This window comes from Lissotriton helveticus, chromosome 2_1 (assembly GCF_964261635.1).
Source record: "Lissotriton helveticus chromosome 2_1, aLisHel1.1, whole genome shotgun sequence".
Lineage (NCBI taxonomy): Eukaryota > Metazoa > Chordata > Amphibia > Caudata > Salamandridae > Lissotriton > Lissotriton helveticus.
The window spans coordinates 1,365,467,324-1,365,488,712 of NC_136059.1; the positions used below are offsets into that span (position 1 = coordinate 1,365,467,324).

The 21,389-nt window shown below is 45.4% G+C and overlaps 1 protein-coding gene across 2 annotated transcripts in view; it reads left to right on the forward strand.

The window, feature by feature from the left end:
- HELQ (helicase, POLQ like) overlaps positions 1–21,389 on the forward strand; it is a 494,226-nt gene that overhangs the window by 392,448 nt on the left and 80,389 nt on the right. For both annotated transcript variants that reach the window (XM_078676301.1, XM_078676302.1), the window contains one exon: positions 19,688–19,801. In XM_078676301.1, coding sequence (XP_078532427.1) covers positions 19,688–19,801 — 114 coding nt within the window. The remainder of the gene's footprint in view (positions 1–19,687; positions 19,802–21,389) is intronic.

Sequence of the window (21,389 nt, forward strand, 5' to 3'; positions counted from 1 at the left end):
AGTGGCAGGCGTCGGGGAAGTGTGACAGGCCACAGTGAGATCATTGATTCACAGCCACAGCAGCCCCGCCCTGTGGCCCGTGCCCACAAACAATGACTTTGCCCTCCACCCGAGGCTGTAGTCACGGTGGTGTTAACCGTGACAACACACTCATGGAGTGTTTGATATTGTGAGCCCAATGTGAGCTATCAATGGTGTGGCGTAGTGAAAATTAAACTACTTACACAAAGTTACATTCATGCCTGTGTCTCTTTACTCACTCAGAAATATTGTTGTGTAACCTCTTCCCGTCTCAGTCTCCCATCTGTAGCTGCTGCTGCCACCGTAGCATGGGGCTCTGCCTCCTCTGGGTTGTCATCGATGTCCTCATGATATGTGATCTCCACCTCTGTGCCTTCCTTGGTGGCGAGATTATGTAACATTGCACAGGTCGCTATTATTTTGCAGCAGATGATTGGGGTGTACTGCCGTGCACCTCCACTCTTGTGGAGGCAGCGAAACCTGCTCTTAAGGAGTCCAAATGTGCGCTCAACAACGTTTCGTGTAGATCTGTGAGCCACATTGTATCGCCTTTCACTCCTGGTGGGTGGGTTGAGGTAGGGAGTGAGCACAAAGGACCGCAGGGCATATGCACTGTCGCCTAGGGGGGAGAAAGATAGACATTAATTGCAAGTACATGAGACGTAGATCTGATGTGAGTGTCATGGTGTGTCATTGTGATTTACCTAGCAGGTATCCATTTCCAAATTCTCCCGCAAGTAGGCGTGTGTATATTCCACTATTCTGGAATATATAAGAATCATGGGTACTTCCGGGGAACTTGGCTACGATGTCAGTGATGAGGTTCCCTGCATTACATATGACCTGGACGTTGATGGAGTGCGTCGATTTGCGATTGCTGTAAATGTGCTCTGTGGCTGCAGGTGGACAGAGTGGGACGTGGGTGCCATCGATGCAGCCTATCACGTGAGGGAAGTGTGCCAGTTGATAGAAGTCTGTCTTGGTTTTTGCTAATTCTGCTGGTGTTACAGGGAAAGAAATATAATGCCCCATCCTCTGCATCATGGCGTCAAGAAACCTCCTGAAGAAGCGGGACAGGCAGCCCTGGGACACGCCACCCACTGCAGCTATCACACTCTGGTAGCTCCCTGAGGCCAGCAGGTGTAAGCTACATAGCACCTGGACATGGGGTGGGATGGCATGGGCCCTGGGTGTTGGGTGGTCCAGGAGTGGGTGTAGGTCCCTGATCAATTTCTTGATGGTGTCTGGGTGTAGCCTGTACCTCTGCAGTATTTCAGGCTCTGTCAGTTGGAACAGTGTTATCCTCTGCCTGTACACTTGTTCATCCCTTTGCCATTCTCTCTCTCCTGCTGCCTGTAGTCTCTGCCGTCTTGCTATGATGTAAAAAGCCGCCATCATGGGTCCTGAGGTGCATTTTGGGACTTTTTTTATAGCCCTCCCTTGGTTACCACCTGCTTTCAATCCATGGTAAATACCGACTCAAAAATACCGTTTTTCTGCAGAATCGGTATTTTTGGGCTTACCTACATCTCCAAGGCCATTTTTTACCGTTTCTTATTTTCCGAGTCGGAAAATACGAACTCGGTATTTATGAATACGGTAGATTCCGCCACGGTAATTTTACCGTTTCATTATTACCGAGTCGGTATGTTTCCGATCTCGTGTTTTCCGATTCGGATATTTATGTTCTCCTACATCTCATTTCCTGGATTCCGGTCGGTAACGGCCGATTTTACCGTTTTTCGGCCGTTACCGACCGGTAAACGCCTACCTACATCTGGCCCTAAGTGTCTTGTTGGGAAACAACCATTACAACGCAACTTTTACAACGCACTACCATTACAACGAAACTTTTACAACGCAAAAACCATTACAACGCATGTATTTACGACGCATGTTTTTACAACGCAGGTACCTTTACAACGCATACCATTACAACGTAAGTATTGGTAAGTATATAATTATATTTTAAATTTTATATGTTTGGGTTTTTTAAGGGGTATTTTTAGGGTTCAGGGTCAGTTTTCAGTTTTTGGGTAAAGGGGCATTTTTAGGGTTCAGGGTCAGTTTTCAGTTTTTGGGTAAAGGGGTATTTTTAGGGTTCATGGTCAGTTTTCAGTTTTTGGGTAAAGGGGTATTTTTAGGGTTCAGGGTCAGTTTTCAGTTTTTGGGTAAAGGGGCATTTTTAGGGTTCAGGGTCAGTTTTCAGTTTTTGGGTAAAGGGGTATTTTTAGGGTTCAGGGTCAGTTTTCAGTTTTTGGGTAAAGGGGTATTTTTAGGGTTCAGGGTCAGTTTTCAGTTTTTGGGTAAAGGGGTATTTTTAGGGTTCAGGGTCAGTTTTCAGTTTTTGGGTAAAGGGGTATTTTTAGGGTTCAGGGTCAGTTTTCAGTTTTTTGGTAAAGGGGTATTTTTAGGGTTCAGGGTCAGTTTTCAGTTTTTGGGTAAAGGGGTATTTTTAGGGTTTATGGTCAGTTTTGGGTTTTTGGGTAAAGGGGTATTTTTAGGGTTCAGGGTCAGTATGGGGTTTTTGGGTAAAGGGGTATTTTTAGGGTTCAGGGTCAGTTTTGGGTTTTTGGGGTACAGGGGTATTTTTAGGGTTCAGGGTCAGTTTGGGGTTTTTGGGGTACAGGGGTATTTTTAGGGTTCAGGGTCAGTTTTGGGTTTTTGGGGTACAGGGGTATAAGGTAAAAATAAAATTAAATTAAATTTAAATTAAATCAATTAAATTAAATTATATTATTTTCAATTATTTTAAATTAAAAAAAAATAATATATACTTACCAATACTTACGTTGTAATGGTATGCGTTGTAAAGGTACCTGCGTTGTAAAAACATGCGTTGTAAATACATGCGTTGTAAAAGTTTTTGCGTTGTAAAAAATTCGTTGTAATGGCATGCGTTGTAAAAGTATGAGTTGTAACGTCATACATCCGTCTTGTTGTACAGCAAATTGACTAATCTCTCCCCTGCTGTACATTACTAGTATTTTGGTAGTCACAGAAGAGTAGGTGAGTTCCGTGACCATATACGGGTGCAAGGCTTAAGGCCAAGTGTATTTTAAGGGCATGGAAGTCAGAGTTCACTTGAAATATATTTATAATGTAGTCAGTTTTGGATACCTTTTGTTTAACATACACTGTTTGGCTTCACTCTTATGACTGTTCAGGAAAGTTTTTAAAGCAGTAAAGGCTTTATTGCAACTGAATGAACTGAACATTTTTTAAAAACGAATTTATTCCTGATTAATTCCGCTAATTGTGTTATTCACTGGGGCACTTACTGTTTATTTGCACAGGGAGCTGTGTTATAGCTCCAGGGGAGACTGTTCCGATTTCTTCCGACTTCAGGAAGTGAGGCTCTTAATTTTTAACTCTAGTTGGCGCTCTAGTCTCCCTGGACTTTGTGCACGCCCTGCCTTCTAAGGAGCTGATGACGCTACCGCCCTGCGGACACGTGCCAAAGGCGCGCCTAAGGCAAGCCCGTCTGCGCCCGTCAAGGGCCAGAACCCGTGCCAAAACTTATACAGATAAATGTGTCTATAGCGCCAAGATGCTGAAACACTATAGAACGTTGATCAGAGGCAAGTGCTCCCACTCTATGCTTCCGGATGGCCCCCACGATCCACTGCTCCGGTTATTCCTACAAGTTCCTCCCTGACCTTGAATGTTCTACAACTCCTGTTAGCAGTAAGGCCATTAATATGTTTCTGCTTAATTGTTGCTCGCTCCCTAAGCACGCTTTAGAAATCCGCCTTCTTTTAGAAACTGAAAAACCAGATGTGTTATTTTTAACTGAGACTTAGTTAAATAAGGATGCTGACCCCTACATTGTTCAGGCTCTCCCACCTGGTTATGTTATACAGAGGCTGGACCGGAGGTCCGAACATGGAGGGGGGATTGCTATTGTTTATAAAGCTGATCTTAAATGTCACGTTACTTATGATCCTTTACCCGACTGTGAAAGCATGTTTTTTACAATCAATGTTTCCCCTAAATACCTTTTCAGGGTTTTAAATCTTTTGCCCACCTGGCCGGTCAGGACCTTCCGGACATAGCTGCTAATTGGGCCGGCCCTCTTTCCAATTTTACATTACTGGGAGACTTCAATATTCATTTTGATATTACACCCCCCTCATCCACCTTAGACTTGACGGATGGACTGGGGACGTTCCAGTCGAACCAAAAAGTGAGTGGCGCCACCCACTCCAAAGGCCATTTATTGGACCCTATATTTTCAAACATTTATAATCTTCAGGTTGGTGACCCCGTCCCTATACTTTGGACAGACCATTTGCTTATCCCTTTCTCATGGTCCTTACAAGATATCACTATTCCAGCTATAAAGACAAAAAAACTTACCCGGGCCTGGTCCAAACTTCCTCTGAAGTCTCGGGTGGCTAACCTTGAAGATAGTGTGCCCATGTTGGACTCGGACCCTGTTATAGCCAATGATAATTTCAACAATTGGCTTGAGTCATCTCTTACCTCTGTCCTCCCAAAAACACTTATTCATAAAAAAAAGTTGGCACTAATAAAAATGCCTGGTACTCCCCGAAACTACGGGAGATCAAACAAGCTTGTCAGAGATTATAAAGGTGCTGGAGAAAGGACTATTCGGTCTCCCAAAAAACTGAATACAGAGCTGCAATTAAACTTTATAAAGCTGAAATAAAGAGCGCCCAAACTCTATATTTCCAAGATAGAATTACATCTGCAGCAAATTCCCCCCAGTGAAATATTTTGGATCGCAAAAGCTCTTGTTACACCTTACACACACCCTAATACTTCAGAGGACACTCAACTTCGATGTAACCAGTTAGCAGGCTTCTTTTTAAATAAAATACAATTGCTTTACAGGTCTTTTTCTCAGAACATAGTTCCTCAAATGGATTCTATGTTGGACACCACTACTTCAATTCAACTATGTTCACTGGAAGAATTCCCCCCTTTGAATATGACATATTTTCAGGGGATCATGGATCGTTTGCTCCCCTCTAGACCCTGTCCCCCCGTTAATTTAAAAAAAGTTAATATCTTGGTATCCCCAGTGAAACTGTATTTAATTAATGCTTCATTGCGGACAGGAATTATCCCCCCTGCTTGGAAGCAAGCGCTGGTTAAAGCCCTCCTAAAGAAATCCAATTTGGATCCTGAGGAGTTGGCAAACCATCGCCCTATATCCTTGTTACCTGGAGTAAGTAAAATAGCAGAGAGGTATGTAAACTCCATTCTCTCCTCTTTTTTGGAAAATAATAGCTGTTTCCACCCTACCCAGACAGGATTTAGAGCGCAGCAGGGTACGGAAACTGCTCTCATCAGTGTTATGGAGGAAGCCAAACTAATTCTTGATGGTGGAGGCTGCGCTGCCCTCATTCTATTGGATCTCAGCGCAGCCTTTGACACTGTAAACCATCAACTATTGATTCAACGACTTAGAAATATGGTACTGACAGGAATTGTGTTAAAATGGCAGCAGTCTTTTCTTGAAGACAGATCTTGGAAGATGACATAATGTCAAATTTGATGCCATTAAATTGTGGGGTTGCTCAGGGGTCCTCCTTAATCCCCACTTTATTTAATATCTATATGGGCCCTTTGGCTCAAATAGTATTGCCATTTGGGGTACAAATAATCACTTATGCTGACAACACCCAGCTGGTGGTTTCCATCAACCAGCAAGATAGTTCTTCACTAGGCTTAGCCTAATGTCTTGTAGCCGTCTCTAAGTGGATGGATGAATCATATCTAAAGCTTAATGGGGCTAAGACAGAGCTTTTACTACTGGGCAACCCAGCCCCCCTGAACATAGATCATCTCTGGCCCAGTTGTCTGGGTCCTGCCCCTAACCCAAAGGACCACATTAGGAGCCTTGGTGTGTGGCTGGACCGTAACCTAGACCTTAAAGAACAAGCTCGAAAGGTTGTGGCTAGCTGCTATGGAATGCTGAGGCTATCAGAAAGATCTTCCCTTTACTGCCTTTTGGTGCTAATAGGCTGCTGGTCCAGGCATTAATTCTTTCGCAGTTGGATTACTCCAACGCCTTATATCTTGGAGCACCGCTCTCCACGATTTGACGATTTGCCTCCCTCCATTGGCTCCCCATCAAAGAACGAGTTCAGTTTAAGGCTTTATGCATTGCGCATAAAGCACTCACTGGTAAAGGTTCTTCTTTGATGCGTTCTCTTATCCAGCCCTACCTTCCAAATAGAGCGCTGAGATCTGTACATAAGCGATTGGTCACAGTTCCAAAAATTAGAAGAGTGGGAAGTGAGGGCAGACTCTTCTCGTATAATGTGGCAAACCTTTGGAACCTTTTGCCTCTTCATATATGCCTAGAGGTTGATCATCTGTCCTTTCGAAAGAAAGTAAAAACTTATCTTTTCCCTTGATGACTGCCTAAATGATAAATCGCTGCCGCTAGCACTGGGATGCCTTCGGGTGAGCACGCGCTTCATAAATGCTACTTTAATTTCATTTCATGATGATTGAACACTTTCCATTTTTAATGTGTGTGTAGTTTTATCTGTATTATAGCAGTGGAGTCATGATATTGTAATGATTGTTATTAGTAGTGCAATAAACCTTACCCCTGGATGCCCCCTCTGGTGCAGGAATCTATAGTGAGGGGAGGGAGTGGAAGAGAGGAAGGTGTCTATCTCAATCAATCAATCAATCAATCAGTCAAGGCATTTGTAGAGCGCACTACTCACCCTTGAGGATCTCAAGGCGCTAAAGGGCAGGGGCAGCTATTGGTCAAACAGCCAGGTCTTGAGACCTCTCCTGAAGGTCAGCAGGTCCTGGGTCTGCCGCAGATGGGCGGGGAGCGTGTTCCATGTCTTTGCAGCTAGGTGGGAGAAGGATCTGCCGCCGGTGGTTGTTCGGCGAATGTGTGGGACAGTGGCGAGGACGAGGTCGGCGAAGCGGAGCTGGTGGTTTGGGGTACAGAAGGACAGTAGTCCGAGGAGGTATGAAGGTCCGGCGTTGTGGAGTGCTTTGTGAGCGTGGGTGAGGAGTTTGAAGGTGATCCTCTTGTCGATCGGGAGCCAATGCAGATCTCTTAGGTGGGTGGTGATGTGGCTGTGGGAGTCAAAGGATGAGGCGTGCGGAGGCGTTCTCTATGCATTGGGAGTCTTTTCTAGAGTGTGGTTGTTCCTGCGTAGAGGGCGTTGCCGTAGTCCAGCCTGCTGCTGACGAGTGCTTGGGTGACTGTTATCCTGGTTTCGGTGGGGATCCATCTGTAGACTTTGCGGAGCATTCGGAGGGTGTTGAAGCAGGAGGAGGAGACGGCGTTGACTTGCTGGGTCATAGAGAGCATTGAGTCCAGAATGAACCCCAGATTGAGTGCTTGGTTAGTGGGTGTCGGGGCAGCTCCCAGCCAGGTAGACCACCAGGAGTCGTCCCATGCGGAGGGTTTGGAGCCGAGGATGAGGACCTCCCTCTTGTCTGAGTTCAGTATTAGTCGACTGGTCTTCATCCAGTCTGTGACTGCCTTCATTCCCTCGTGGAGGTTGGATTTGGCGACGGCTGGGTCTTTGGTGAGGGAGAGGATCAGCTGTGTGTCGTCTGCGTATGAGACGATGTTGAGGTGGTGCTCTCTGACGATGTTGGCGAGCGGTGCCATATAGATGTTGAAAAGGGTCGGCCTGAGGGATGAACCTTGGGGTACGCCGCAGGTGATCGTGGTGGCTTTGGATCGGAACGGGGAGGCAGACTCTGGGTTCTGCCGGTGAGAAAGGAGGTGATCCAGTCCAGGGTTTTTCCACGGATCCCTGCATCGTGTGCACATGGTGTGGTGTCAGACGGTATCGTAGCCGGCCGAGAGGTCCAGGAGGAGGAGTGCCGCGGTTTCGCCCTTGTCCAGTATGGTCCTGATGTCAGTGCCTGCTATGAGGGCAGTCTCAGTGCTGTGTTTGCTGCGGAGCCAGATTGGGAGGAGTTCAGGACGTTGTTCTCCTCCAGGAAGAGGGTCAGTTTTCTGTTGGCTGTCTTCTCGATGACTTTGGCTGGGAACATCAGCAGGGAGATGGGTCGGAAGTTCTTGAGGTCCTTTGGGTCCGCCTTGGTTTTCTTGAGGAGGGCGTTGATCTCTGCGTGTTTCCAGCTCTCTGGGAAGGTGGTGGTCTCGAAGGAGCTGTTCATGATCTTTTGGAGTTGGAGTGCGATGATGGAGCTTGCCTAGTTGAAGATGTGGTGGGGGCAGGGGTCGGAAGGTGAGCCGGAGTGGGTGGTGTTCATGATTTTGATGGTGTCTTCGTCGTTGACGTTGTTCCAGGAAAGCAGAAGGTTGGGGAGTAGAGTCTGAGAAGAGTCATCATTGTCTGTAGTCGGCTCCTGAGTGTCTAAGCTGTTGTGGATGTCTGTGACCTTGCGGTGGAAGAAGGTAGCCAGAGAGTCGCAGAGTTCTTGTGACGATGGGACGTCATTGGAGCTGGAGCTTGGGGTGACAAGTTCTTTCACAATTTCGAAGAGCTCTTTGCTGTTGTGTGCGTTGTTGTCGATGCGTTCCTTGAAGGAGTTTCTTTTGGCGGATCGGATCAGTTGGTGGTGTTTGTGTCTGGCGTTTGTGAGGGCTGCGTGGTTGTCCGGTGTCTGGTCCTTGCGCCATTGCTTCTTGAGTGTTCTGCAGGTGTGCTTGGCGTTCTGGTAGTCAGCGTTGAACCAGGTGGCTCTCGAGTTGGTGCGCCTGTTGGAGGGTTTCTTGATCGGGGCGAGGGTGTTGGCGCAGTCGTTGATCCATTGTCTGAAGTTGTGGGCTGCTGCGTTGGTCTCGGAGGTTTCGGAAGGAGGGGCTCGGGCGAGAGTGGCGATGAGCTGATCTTCGATGACTTTCTTTCATTTGCGGTGTGGGATGCTTTGCGGTTGGTTGTGTGCGGTGGGTTTCGCGAAGGTGAAGTGGATGCAGTGGTGTTCGGTCCAGTGGAGTTCGGAGGTGTGGCTAAAGGTGACGTGGTCGCTGGCGGAGAAGATTGGGTCGAGCGTGTGTCCAGCGGAGTGGGTGGGAGTCGTGACAAGTTGTTTGAGTCTGAGGTTGGCGAGGTTGTCAATCAGTGTTGTGGAGTTGTTGTCGTTCTCGAGGTGGAAATTCAGGTCTCTGAGGAGGATGTAGTCTGTGGAGGCGATGGTGTGTGTGCTGATGAGGTTGCAATGGATTTGCTGAACTGTGGTCGGGGTCTCGGGGGTCTGTAGACGAGGATTCCTCTGAGGGTGGTGGTGTTATTGACGTGGATCTGGAAGTGTAGGTGTTCGACCATGCTGAGGATGTCTTCAGTGCTTGTTGAGATTCTGATGGTGTTCCTGTGGATGATGGCGATTCCTCTTCCTGGTTTGTTGTTGATCCGGTCCCTGCGTGTGATCTTGTAGCCTTCAGGGATGGCTATGACTATGTCCGGTGCCGAGGAGGTGTTCATCCAGGTGTCCGTCATGAATGCGACATCTGGGGTGTAGGAGTCTAGCAGGTCCCAGAGTTCGAGGGCGTGCTTGTGGACTGAGCGGGTGTTGAGCAGTATGCAGCTGAGATGGGTGTGACCTGCAGTGTTGGGGTGGGCAGGACCAGCTGGTGTGCGCTGGCTGGTGTAGCTGCAGTTTCGGCAATTGAAGGGTCCGTGGGTGAGCTTCGGGGTGACCTGGAAGCAGGTGGAGTGTCGGCCGGCGTTGAGTGCGTGGAGGGTATTGGCGTAAGGTCCTGTGGAGGTCGTGGGGGCCAGGGGGTCTGGCGCTGGGCGCATATGGGCTTGCCTTAGGCACTGAAAACTTATAATAGAGAAGTGTTAGAAGCATTTTTGTTACCTTATATAGGACCAAGAAAGCATTATGTACAACTGAACGACCATGTTAAAAAAGTATTAACAATAAATAATGTCTTGAGTTTTTTTTGTCCTTTTAATGCTGGTAACTTCTATCTGCCTGTCCCAATGGTTGCTTGTTATGTTTTATTTGTTATGGGGGAATAAACAGGAGGGTGAAGGTTGGGAAATAGTGCCTGTATAACAGTCATAAAAAAAGAGAGCATGCTAGAATGATCTGTTCAGTCACCCTCCCTTGCCTTACTTGCCCCCAAGTGACTGCCCGGTGGGATATATGCAACCCCTAGGAGTTTGTACTGAGAGACTAAAAAGTCAGGGCAGTCAGTCTGTGTTGCTGTTGTCGTTATCCGGTTAGATGTCTGCCATAAAATCTATCCTCGATAAAGAAAAGGACTGCAGGTACAGTTTTGGACTCGTCCTCATTGGATTAATCTGTTTATTGTCCCTCTGAACAATAAATGAAATAAATAAACGGGTATGTGCTCAGTTTTGCAAAGTCATCAAAACTACATAGCTTTCTGGTCCACAGTGCCCATGCTGTTCCTTGGGTAGCACATGTCTGCTGGTGAATGCCACAGGTCAGTATAGCTAATCTTCATTTAGTTGTGACAGAACCACCTCTGTGCCACGTTCTGGAGTGCCCATCCATACTTTGAGTTCCATTCTATTGTCTTGTTCTCTCGGCATTGGGACAGAACACTGTACTTCAGTAATTCAAATGTCTTCTAACATTTCACAGGAAGTTTACAAGCTTGCTTTGTTTCTGGGATTACAATTCAGTCAAGGATGCTACAGTTCTTGATTGAAGAAAAATTACTTTAATCCAGGCAGTAGCTGATTTTAATTCATAATCCTCCCACTCTGGTAGGTCTGACTTAGTTCTTGAATTTCCAAGGTACATTTAAGGGGTCCACCCAAATCTTTTGATCAGAGCTTCCTGGGTATGATGTTGAGATTCTAAGGAGACTTTGACACTTTGCGTCACAGAAGGTCATAGCTTTAAAGCCACTTCCACCCAATGATCATCTTTTATTAGGTGAATTTAAAAACTCAGTGTGAAGTCCTGTCCGATTATCTACATCATTGCCAATAGCATAGCTAGTTAAGGCTTCTTATGGAATGTGGGGTTTGAGTTTTCCCAGTTTTGCTGATGCTTACCGAACTGGGGACTGGGGCCTTTTGGGCTACAATCTCCACGTGGTTCACACTCTTCATGACTGTAAGTTACTTTCCTTTTTTCCTGGTGCCAAAACTGCCTTGCTTTTCTTCATGGGCAAAGCTGTTTTACTTTTCCCCAATATCCAAATCTTTTTGTTTTTTGTATAAATCATTTTTATTTGCTTTTAACATTTTTAACATTCCAATCACATCAGACAGTACAGGGTCAAACATGATAATGAACACAGACACATTTGACAATGGTAATACAAGTGCACTGTCCGTGCGCCATTGTGTCTTGGGGCGACATGTGAGTGAGTGAGCAGAGATAGATTACGTGGACCTTGCCTTAGACTAGATCAGAGGAACACAGGGGTTATAAACAGCAATATAGGATGGAGGTGCTGGGGGAGGGTTGGGGGCGGGGGGGGCAAGGCTATTGGCTGATGTGTTGATGGCATGTATTGGACCGAGAGATGACGTGCCAGGACTGAGTAGCGCAGATTTGAGAGGTGTGTCGGGGGGGGGGGGCCTCGGGGTGCATTGTGTAGCTGTCAACTCAGCTGGCAGGGGTCGGCACTGGGGACGGGAGGGATACCAACTGAGCTCTTCGTGAGGGGCCAGGGGTCACAGGGGCTGCGTATGCCTAAGTTACTTTACTTTTCTCTCGGCTCTCCTGTCCATCTCTATTCTCTTTGTTTCCAGGTCTATGAGAATATAGCCCGTCATATCCTGCTCATATAAAATTTTAGCGGACACAATATCAAACTTATAACATCTCAACGTAGCAACATGGAAGAGGCAATTACATGCCAATAGGACAACCAAGTCATAGAAACCAACTTGGCCCAGCTGCCTTCCTCAATAATGTAATGTTTTTAAGCTCATTTGAGGGCTCTCTCTCCTACTCTCACCCCTTTAGTTAGACATTGACAAATTAGAAATGCATCATCGCTGTACAACAACATTCCAGCTGCTCTTAATTCATTGCGCCCCTTTGGAATTAGCAACCTCAGCCTCTGGACTAGAACATGGCCTATCCTGGCATTAGTAAAAAAAAAAAAAATACTGCTGTGTCAAAGGGCGAATAACACAGAGAATGTATTTTATGGTCTCCACTATTTGCTTACCTTAGTGCCAGCTATTCTATGATTGGCCATCCATCTTTCCTATTTAACTTTATCATTTATTAACCGCTTCTGCAACAATGACTACTAATCTTCTATCTTTTTACCGTTTACCTCATACTAGACTGTCTCTCCATATGCAAAAAGCAGTATCACTTTCTGCTACTGTGCCTAATAGAAATTTTGTATATAGACAAAGTCTCACTGTTTCTGATGGATACTTCTAGCTGCAGATTCCTCTCCTTAAGAATACCCCAGGTGCCAACCTGCATTTGAAAAATTCTCCAAGCAGTGACTACTACATGCTGAAAGGTCACGCTCTATGCCTTTGTGGTGATTTCATACCACCCCGGAAATAAGTGTGGGCCACATATAGGAGCCACCCCTCTCGCTGATGTTAGTTCCTTTGTTTCAGCACTGTTTGACATAAATAAAGAGCAGCGCTCATCTTTGTCTGCTTTCCACCAGCTCCAAAAAAGTTGAGCATTTTCAGACACTCTGCTGTGGAAGCCGTCTCCCCCTGAAGATGACCGAATTTAAACCGGGACTTGACTGCAGTAAGCAGATGTCTGCTATGGACCATCATGGTGTGTGCCATTTGTGCCTGGGCTCTGGTAACGCTTCAGTCATGTGAGAAATATGCCCTCATGCACTTAAGACAAATAGAGAGCAGGAGGTGAACTCCATCACAGATCTTAAGAAGAGGCTTTGTTTGAAACAGCTGTCTCGATCCCACTCTTAGTTGCTGCACTCACATGCAAAGTCTAGTTCTCACACAAAATCTTCAGAAAAATGCCATTTGAAATCAGATGAGCAGTTAGGAGAGCAACACTTAAACGGCTCCTCACCTCCAGTATCTTCCAGTTTTGTGCCACAGTTGGTCCTGGTGTATCCCAAATTCCTCACGCCATTGACGACCCAGTAGCAAATTGCAGCCTTCAAAGAAGCCATGCTACAGAGCTTTCGTATGCTGCTGGCTCCCTCTTGTGTGCCTTTGGGTCCTACAGAGCTGCAGGGGCCTCCAGTTGTACCAATCAGCTCAAAGTTTATCACCAGTCCTTTCCTGGCTGTTAGCGGATCCGATCCCGTGACCAACCCAATGTCTGCCTGCATCAGGCCTATCCTCTTCTTAGAGATTACCAAGGGATAGTCGGTGATCAACCAGAGCCTCAGTTTCCTTCACAATGTCAGTATTACTGGAGGCCTTATTTGGCTCTGAGATAATCCAGCGCCTACAAAATGTTCCCCACAACACTAATGATAAAGAGGTGGACAGTCTGTTTCTTCCTTATTCCCACTCATTAAACTGTTGGACTTCACCTAGAGCTATAGAATGCCAGTATGCTAGATACCTCCCTTGAAACTGAGTAGTCCATGAAAATAAGAAAACTCCTCCTCTGAAGTAGTGGTGCACAGAGTGGCAGATTCATTAGTTTTACAACTGCCTATGGTTGAAACCAAAGTCAATGTGCTAATTGAAATACTCCAACCAGGGCCATCATACTCAGAATGCCTGTTGCCATTTGAGGCACTCGCAGACACATTCATTGTTGCTTTGTCAAAGCCATGCTCCGCTCCTTTTGTTAGTTGACCTTTGGACACCTGTCGTAGACTGGCTCTGGGTGACTGATTCTCTGACAAAACACCCTAAGCCTGAAAGCCTTGTGGTGCAGGTATTGTCTAATAATGTGAATCCAGATGCTTTCCCCTGACACCCGCCAGATAGCAAATCAGTGTATTCACACATATGAGGAAATGTGTTTTTAGGAGACAACCTGACCTCACTTTCCTTGAATCGGTGTGCCTTCTGGATAGGTACACCCACACTCCATAAGACATGGCCAGCTCTATCTCTTTGATGCCCAGCGTAAGTGCTCTGACCCTAAAACATTTTGAAATTGACTAATCCCTGATTGGTATACTTAATAGAATGGAAAGTTAAATGTCACCTGTGGACTAAAGCATTACTGTGCCATTTATTAGTTTGATAAGGGAAACATGAATCTAGGCCAATCACTGTAGCCTGGCTGCTGCATTTTTAAAACTCTAAACTGGTCTTTTGCCCAAACAACTGAGGATGGAGAGGATGCAGCAAAATGTCATTCATGCTGACCTGAACACCACTGATTGCATAGGCCATGCTGTTGGCACCATCATAGTGGAATTTTCTGGGAAAATTCCGAAGTCCCTTGTGGACATGCGCTTTGAAGGGTCTAGACGTTTGGAAGAAAGGGTGATGCAGCATTTGAGCGTCCGACGCACGCAAGGGGTTAAATAGTAATAGTTCCCAAAGGGACAGCCAAACAGCTAGAGTCAGGCTCCCCCCATTGTCTAGCAGTAGAACTATTAGTGGCTAATTCACCCACTATTTTATTTATTAATTTTTACAATTCCCCGAAATTGTCAGTACAAATCAACATTTAGAATCCCTTGAGGAACTCTTGGATAAGTATAGAACCATAAACAATAGCTTTGAGGTTATTCTTATGGGCGATTTCAATATACACCCCTGTCGCTCGGATTGCATCTTGGAAGACAAAGGAGGGCCACCTTTTTCGCTCCCCACACATCTTGAACACACTAAATGTGGGGAAGCTTTGGAGAACCTTTTGGCCTCCTTTAATCTCTACGAATCAAGTTACTGTCCCGTAGGTCCTAGATCCTCAACATACAAAGGGAAAGGCACAGGTTCAGTCATAGATTATATTTTTTTATCGTCTTTTATTTTGTCCTTTATTTTAAGCTATAGGGTAGAAAACTCTCCTTTCAGCGACCATAACCCCTTGATACTAGAGGTTGCTCAGGGGGGGTCACTAGATTTTAAAGATTCTGAGACGCAATGCACTATTGACCTGATAACTAAAGATCAGGGCAGAAGGTTGAAATGGTCTAATGTGACTCCGGTCACTTTCTTAAAAGATGTTTTAGCAAAGGTTGAAGAGGAGGTCGGTATTTGCTTAGACCCTGCTGCGCCCAACACTAGAATAGTTGAGGCTTTTAATTCAATATGCAAACAAGTAAACACTGACCTAAAGCTCAAACCAAAAACAGGGGGGCAGAGAGGAAAACGGTGGTTTGACACAAACTGCACCAAGGCACACTCGGCCCTCTTAAAAGGTCTGAAGGAGAAACCAAGAAACAGAACACATATAGCTCTTCTCAGGAAGAAATATAAACACGCTATTCATGTCCGGAAAAATCAGATTAAAGAACAAGCTTGGAATGACCTGCAATCAGACGAAGTTTTGCGGAATAGCTCTAAATTCTGGGAGGCGATTAATCACCCTTATTTTTCGGGGGTGGAGAATCACGGTGTAGAATGTATCATCCCGGATGAGCAGTGGCTTGCCCATTTTGGTAACATCTACAGCCAGCCTATCTCTGGCCACACACAGGAGCTCTTTCCCCACCCCCGCCTAGAGCCTATTCAAGCTTTTAATGAGGAAGATGTAGAAAAAGCTATAAACGAAACACTTAAGAATAAGGCGCCGGGCCCTGATGGGGTCCCTGCGGACTTATATAAGTCCGCCCCCAAATTTTGGGCCAAGATTCTGACAAATGTTTTCAACTCTGCAAGAGAAAATATCTTCCCTCAGTCTTGGGCTAGATCCATAATCATTCCAATTTTCAAAAAGGGTCAAAGGGGAGATCCCACCTGCTATAGGCCTATCTCCCTAATAGACTCTGCTGTTAAAATCTTGGGCAGAGTCATTTTAGGCAGAATAACAACATGGCTAGAAGGAAGAGGAACTATGACCAATGCCCAGTATGGTTTCAGGCCCAAAAGGAGTACATTGGATCAATGTTTAAATCTGCATTTGATCATCAGTAAATATACTATAGTGAAAAAGGGGGCTTTGTACATGGCCTTTATGGACTTCTCTTCAGCCTTTGACCTGGTCAACAGGTCAAGGCTGTGGGAGGTCCTTTTGGACATGGGTATTGAGCCAGCATTGGTGGGCCTTTTGGCTGATCTCTACCGAGGACTTCAGGCCTCTGTCAGAGTCACCCGGGAGGGAAGATGTACTAGCTTTTTTAAATCTGAGAGGGGGTGCGGCAAGGGTGCATCCTTGCCCCCCTCCTCTTCACCCTATATATAAACTCACTTGAGTCAGTGCTTATCACCTTGGCAGTTGACGTCCTGCGTGCAGGGGAGACCAACATCCCGGTCCTCCTGTACGCGGATGACGCGGTCCTTTTGGCCCGAACAGGTGTGGCACTCAACAAATTACTGGCCTCTTTTGGTGATTTCATGACCTCCTTAGATTTGAAAATAAACACCCAAAAATCCCAGGTCATGATTGTGGGACTAAATGGCAGGAATAAGAAACCTATAACCTTCTCTTATACAATGAAAGAATCTGGGGATATACAAAACCTGATACCATCCAGAGGGCAGAAAACAAATTTCTTAGAACGTTGCTTTCCGTTCCCCAGTCTACTCCTACTTTCACCACACACTCGGAGTTAGGCATCGGGTTTGTCACAGACCAAATAAAATCTGCCCCTGTTATCTGTTGGCTAAAAACCTGGCTTAACGAGGAAGTCTCTTTAAACCATCTGATCCTCAAAGACTGTCTAGCCCTGGAGGGAGCCCAAAAAATCCCATGGTTGGCCTATGTAAAATCTTTGTTATCATATGTGGGGCGCACAGAGCTCTTTCACTCTCCAGATCGCATCAAAAAAGAGGATGTTACGGTGATAAAACTCACATTGATGAATTTACTTATGGCAGAGCGGGAGGAGATAGAGATGAAAAAACCGCTAGTCAGAAGAAACTATGCCCTCATCACCGCTCCAGGACCTGAACCCTACCTAGTTTTTGTAAATAAACCATTTCACCGTTTTCTTTTAACCAGATTCCGTCTAAACTTGATACACTTTATGCTGGGCTCCTATGCTACGTGGGACACTCCTGTTAACGCAAGTCCTTGTGACTGCGACCACTTCTCATTACAGGACACATTACATTTTACTATGTTTTGCAATCACTATGCACCAATTAGAAAAAAATATCTTTTACCAATTCTTCGAGAGGCTGGCTTTTACAGGTCAGGCCAGCGCTCTTGTTCTTACAACTTTTGGCTAGTGTACGCATTACTTTTCACGTAGCAAGTTTTTTAGTGGCAGGAGTTCGCTTGAACAAGAAGCGTAACAATGCACGGCACGGACACAGTATAACTGAATTATCTCACTAATGTGCTGGTGCATCATTCTCAAGTTTGTGTAATACTTTTTTACCATGAAACTCTTTTGATGATGAAAGAAATAATTATAAATATTGTTTTAATTGATCTAATGAAATATGCTTACCTCAAATATGAAACTTTTATCCGTATTCCTTGTTGTATTTTAATAGTATGTATTTTAACATTGCATTCTATTGTCCTTTTGATGATCTGTATTCTGTGTCTTTTTGTGATTTTTTATAAATAGAATAAAAGTGATTGACTGACTGACTAGTAATAGTTCCGTCCTATGTAGGCTTTGTAACCCACAAGGCAGGTGCATGGTAGTGCATGTCCTTAGAGTGACTAACACCCAAAAGCTGTTTGCACTGTAGGAAGGCTGGCCGGCCCATAGACAAACACTGGCAAGCAACATTAATTCTGCTATTACTAAACAGAGGCCAGTTAGAAAAATTAGTTAATGACTATTTGTAATATTTATAAAAGACCAAAGTTAAGGTGAAGTCAGATTTTTGTTATAATTATTAAGAAAAAGGCACTTTTAGAAAATTACCATTTCCCTGCCTGAAGCTCCTGGAGGCATGAATGAAGTGAGATGAACATACTGACATTGCTGCACAGGGGTGGTGGCTATACGCGTTCCTGTTTCGTGACTTTGGGTGCTGTACGGCAACACTGCAGAGCCACACGGCGGCACCTGTCAGTGCACAGGAGCCGTTGCTGCGAGATTTACCAAAGGAAAGTAACTTGTTTGATTGTATTGTTTACTGTATTCAGAATGTGTTTACTTGTTGTTCCTGCCTCCATTCTTAGCTTGCTCAGTCTGCCATAATTAGTCCATATCTTGATGTTCTGCCTTGCTAATGCATACTTTATCTTAACTGGATTTGTGTGCACAGTAAAATAAAAAGAAAATCTATCAAATTCATTTCAAAAGGCATTTACTAATCATTCAGGCCTACAGTCTCGCCCAGTCTGCTGAATTGTATGAGATCATGTTGACTCTAGTTCCTTATTTTGTTTAATGCTGCTATTGATTTGGTTACTAAGCACATGGAGAGATGGCATTTACAACGCAGGCATTACCATGCAATGGTTTTACCCTGGAAAACCCCAAAGGTTACAGGGACGTTATAGTCTGGTTCAGATTTTACACACACATAACCATAGAAATTCAGCAGTTATATTTTTTTTGTGTTTCAATGTTTTGATTGAGATTTTGTATTCGGCAGTTATAGTTATCTCAAGTTACTATATCTTGTGCCCTAAGGTAACCATAAGTCGCGCCACCGCTATGCACAGTTTTCTCATCAATAATTTCACTGCAAATGTTGCAGTGATATTATTAAGGATGTCATAGAAGATATCATGAATGATGTAATATGTGGTGTAATTAGCAGTACATGGCAAGATCACAAATCATAGGGCACTATAACTGCTGAATGTCTGGTTTTGTGTGTAAAATCTAACTATAATGTCCCTGTAACCTTTTCTTTTTTTCTCTGAATTTGTACGATTGTATACTGCTATTTCCTTACTATAATGTCCCTGTAGCCGTAGGGTTTTAGTGAATTTCACAGTTTTTTAATATAAATTGTGCTACGATTTGACTCATACGTTCAATTTACTATTATACATTTTCACAGTTTATAATTCAATTTATTCACACATTCATTCTTATTATATATTTTAAAACAAAAAATGTAAAAATTAAGGTATGGTAACTTATGTAGTCTTTCTATAAATGCAGTGCACCAAGTCTTTCCATTTTAAAAATGTATTTTATGCATTCGCAGATGTGTCGTAAATCCTTGAACAAATAAGGGGTCTACCAGTTAGATTGCATACATTGAAAACTAAAACAACAACACATTTAATGCAGACATAGGTAATTGCAATATCTATGAGTGTATCATTGCCTGTATGTGGGTGCGTGAGTGCCTGGGGGTGTGGGTGGCTGAGTGGGTGTGGAAGTGGGTGTGGAAGTGGCTGTTTCGGTGTGTGTGTAGGGGTGTGTGTGGTTTGTAGGTCTGTGAGTGGGTGTAGAGTGGCTGTGTATGGGTGTGTGAGTGGAGGGTATAGGGGTGGGTAATTGTATAGGGTGGTAAGGTTACAAAATGGGGGTACAAATAATTATAAAAAAGGGGAGGTTTAGGAGGTAAAGAAAAAAATGTATAATAGTGTAAAAAGATGAATATACATATATATATATATATACATACAACCAGCATATGTGCTCTGCACAAAATTTGTTATTTTTCAAGAATTTTTAAGTTAGTCATGTTTACAATATGAGCACTGCCTGCCTAAATGCTTTCCTTACTCAGTAATGCACATATGTAAAAGGAATGTGTCTAATGTGTTAACATGCACATTTTTTTATTTGTAGGAATTGGAAGAATTTTGGTGCTATAAAGCACTATTATTGGAAGTTACTAAAAAACTGACTTACTGTGTAAAGGCTGAACTCATCCCTCTTATGGAGGTGGCAGGTGTTTTGGAGGTTAGTACCAATGAGATACTGGCTGTATTTTAATGCAACTCTGCAGATTTAAAATTATGGAGTTACGTGGCTCATGTTTTGTACGGTTCTTTTGTTTAATACAACAACCAAATCAGAGTTACAGCTTAGCTCACCTTACGTTCGCAATTGCCACTTGTGTTGAATGTACAATCTGAAAGAAACAGTTAGTTATAGATTCCTTACCTTAGAATATCCTCCAGGCGTCAGACTGGATCCGGAAAGTTTTTTGTCAGCGGTATCCCTGCGTATCGGTAGGTGGTGTCGGTCAACTCGGCATCGGCGTTGTGGTCGCTGGGATGATGTCATGGAAGTTACTTAGATGCGGCCTTGGCGCGCTGACGTCAGTTCTTTCTGTTTCCGTGCCAGCAAGCACAGATCCGGAGACAGCGATACCCCCAGTCACTTTTTGACTGAGTTTTTGCGACTTTGGTCGACTTCTTTTTTGAGTCTTCATCGACTCCTGCTGCACGAGGGATGCCCGGTTTCAAGGCCTGCAGTTCCTGTACCTGACTGTTGTCGGTAACGGATCCGCACCGCGTGTGCCTCTTCTGCCTGGAGCGTGACTACGGGCCCAAGTCGTGCTCCGACTGCCGAACCATGGCCCGAAGTCTTTGCCAGAGTGGTCCCGGAAGCTCCTTGAGGCCCGGCAGTCTGCTACGTGTCGCTCAAGGTCCTGGTCGCAAAGGAAGGTCGCTGGACAGATCGCGGAGCCATCACTACCACTCGTTGTCCAAGTCTTCGCACCTGGGGTCAGGTAAGTTGAAACACCAAAAGAAGTCGAAGAAGCATCATCGCTCTGCAACTTCCCCTCGTCCATCGGCCAATGCGATGCAGGGTGCGGGTGGTGCCCCTCCCTCAGCTACACGTGCAGAGCCTTCAGGGTCGACTCTGGCCTTCCCTCCCTTCCCAGGACCAGGAGCGACCCCTGCCCAGCTTCGTCAATTTTACGAAGCGATGCATGCCATCTTTGGGCAGCCCGACTCTGTTGGTGCTCCTTCGGGCCCCGCAGACTCGGCTGGGGGCTCTAAGCCTTCAATGCCAGCGGCTCTGGCCTCGGCTCAGCAGGGCCCCCTTGGATCCAGGCCTGGTTCCGGATTGGCGCCGGTCGACCTTGTGACACCTCCACCGACGCCACTTCCACCGGCACCACGTCCACAGCTGACGGCCGTCGACCCCGGCTTCCACCTCGACGTGGACACGGAGCTGGACCGGCGTCAACCGATGCCTTATCCGGTGCTGATGGGTACTTTTGTCGCTGTGTTCCACCCTGGCCATTTTCAGCCAGATTGGCAGCCAGAGGAGGGTGAGGAAGACTGGGAGGCGTCTGATGACCCTTTAACTGCCCAGCTAGATTATGAGCCGGACTGAAGAGGGGAACTGGGGGATGCCAGTGGTCTGGATACCTCCCCAGACCTAAGTATGTTGCCTCCTCCTACCGTGGCTACGGAGGAGGGAGCGTCATACGCAGTGGTGTTGCGTAGGGCCGGCGAGGCTCTCCGCCTCTAGCTTCCTACGGTGGCAGTCAGGAGTAACCACATGACAGAGGTGCTTCAGCCGGCAGCGAGCT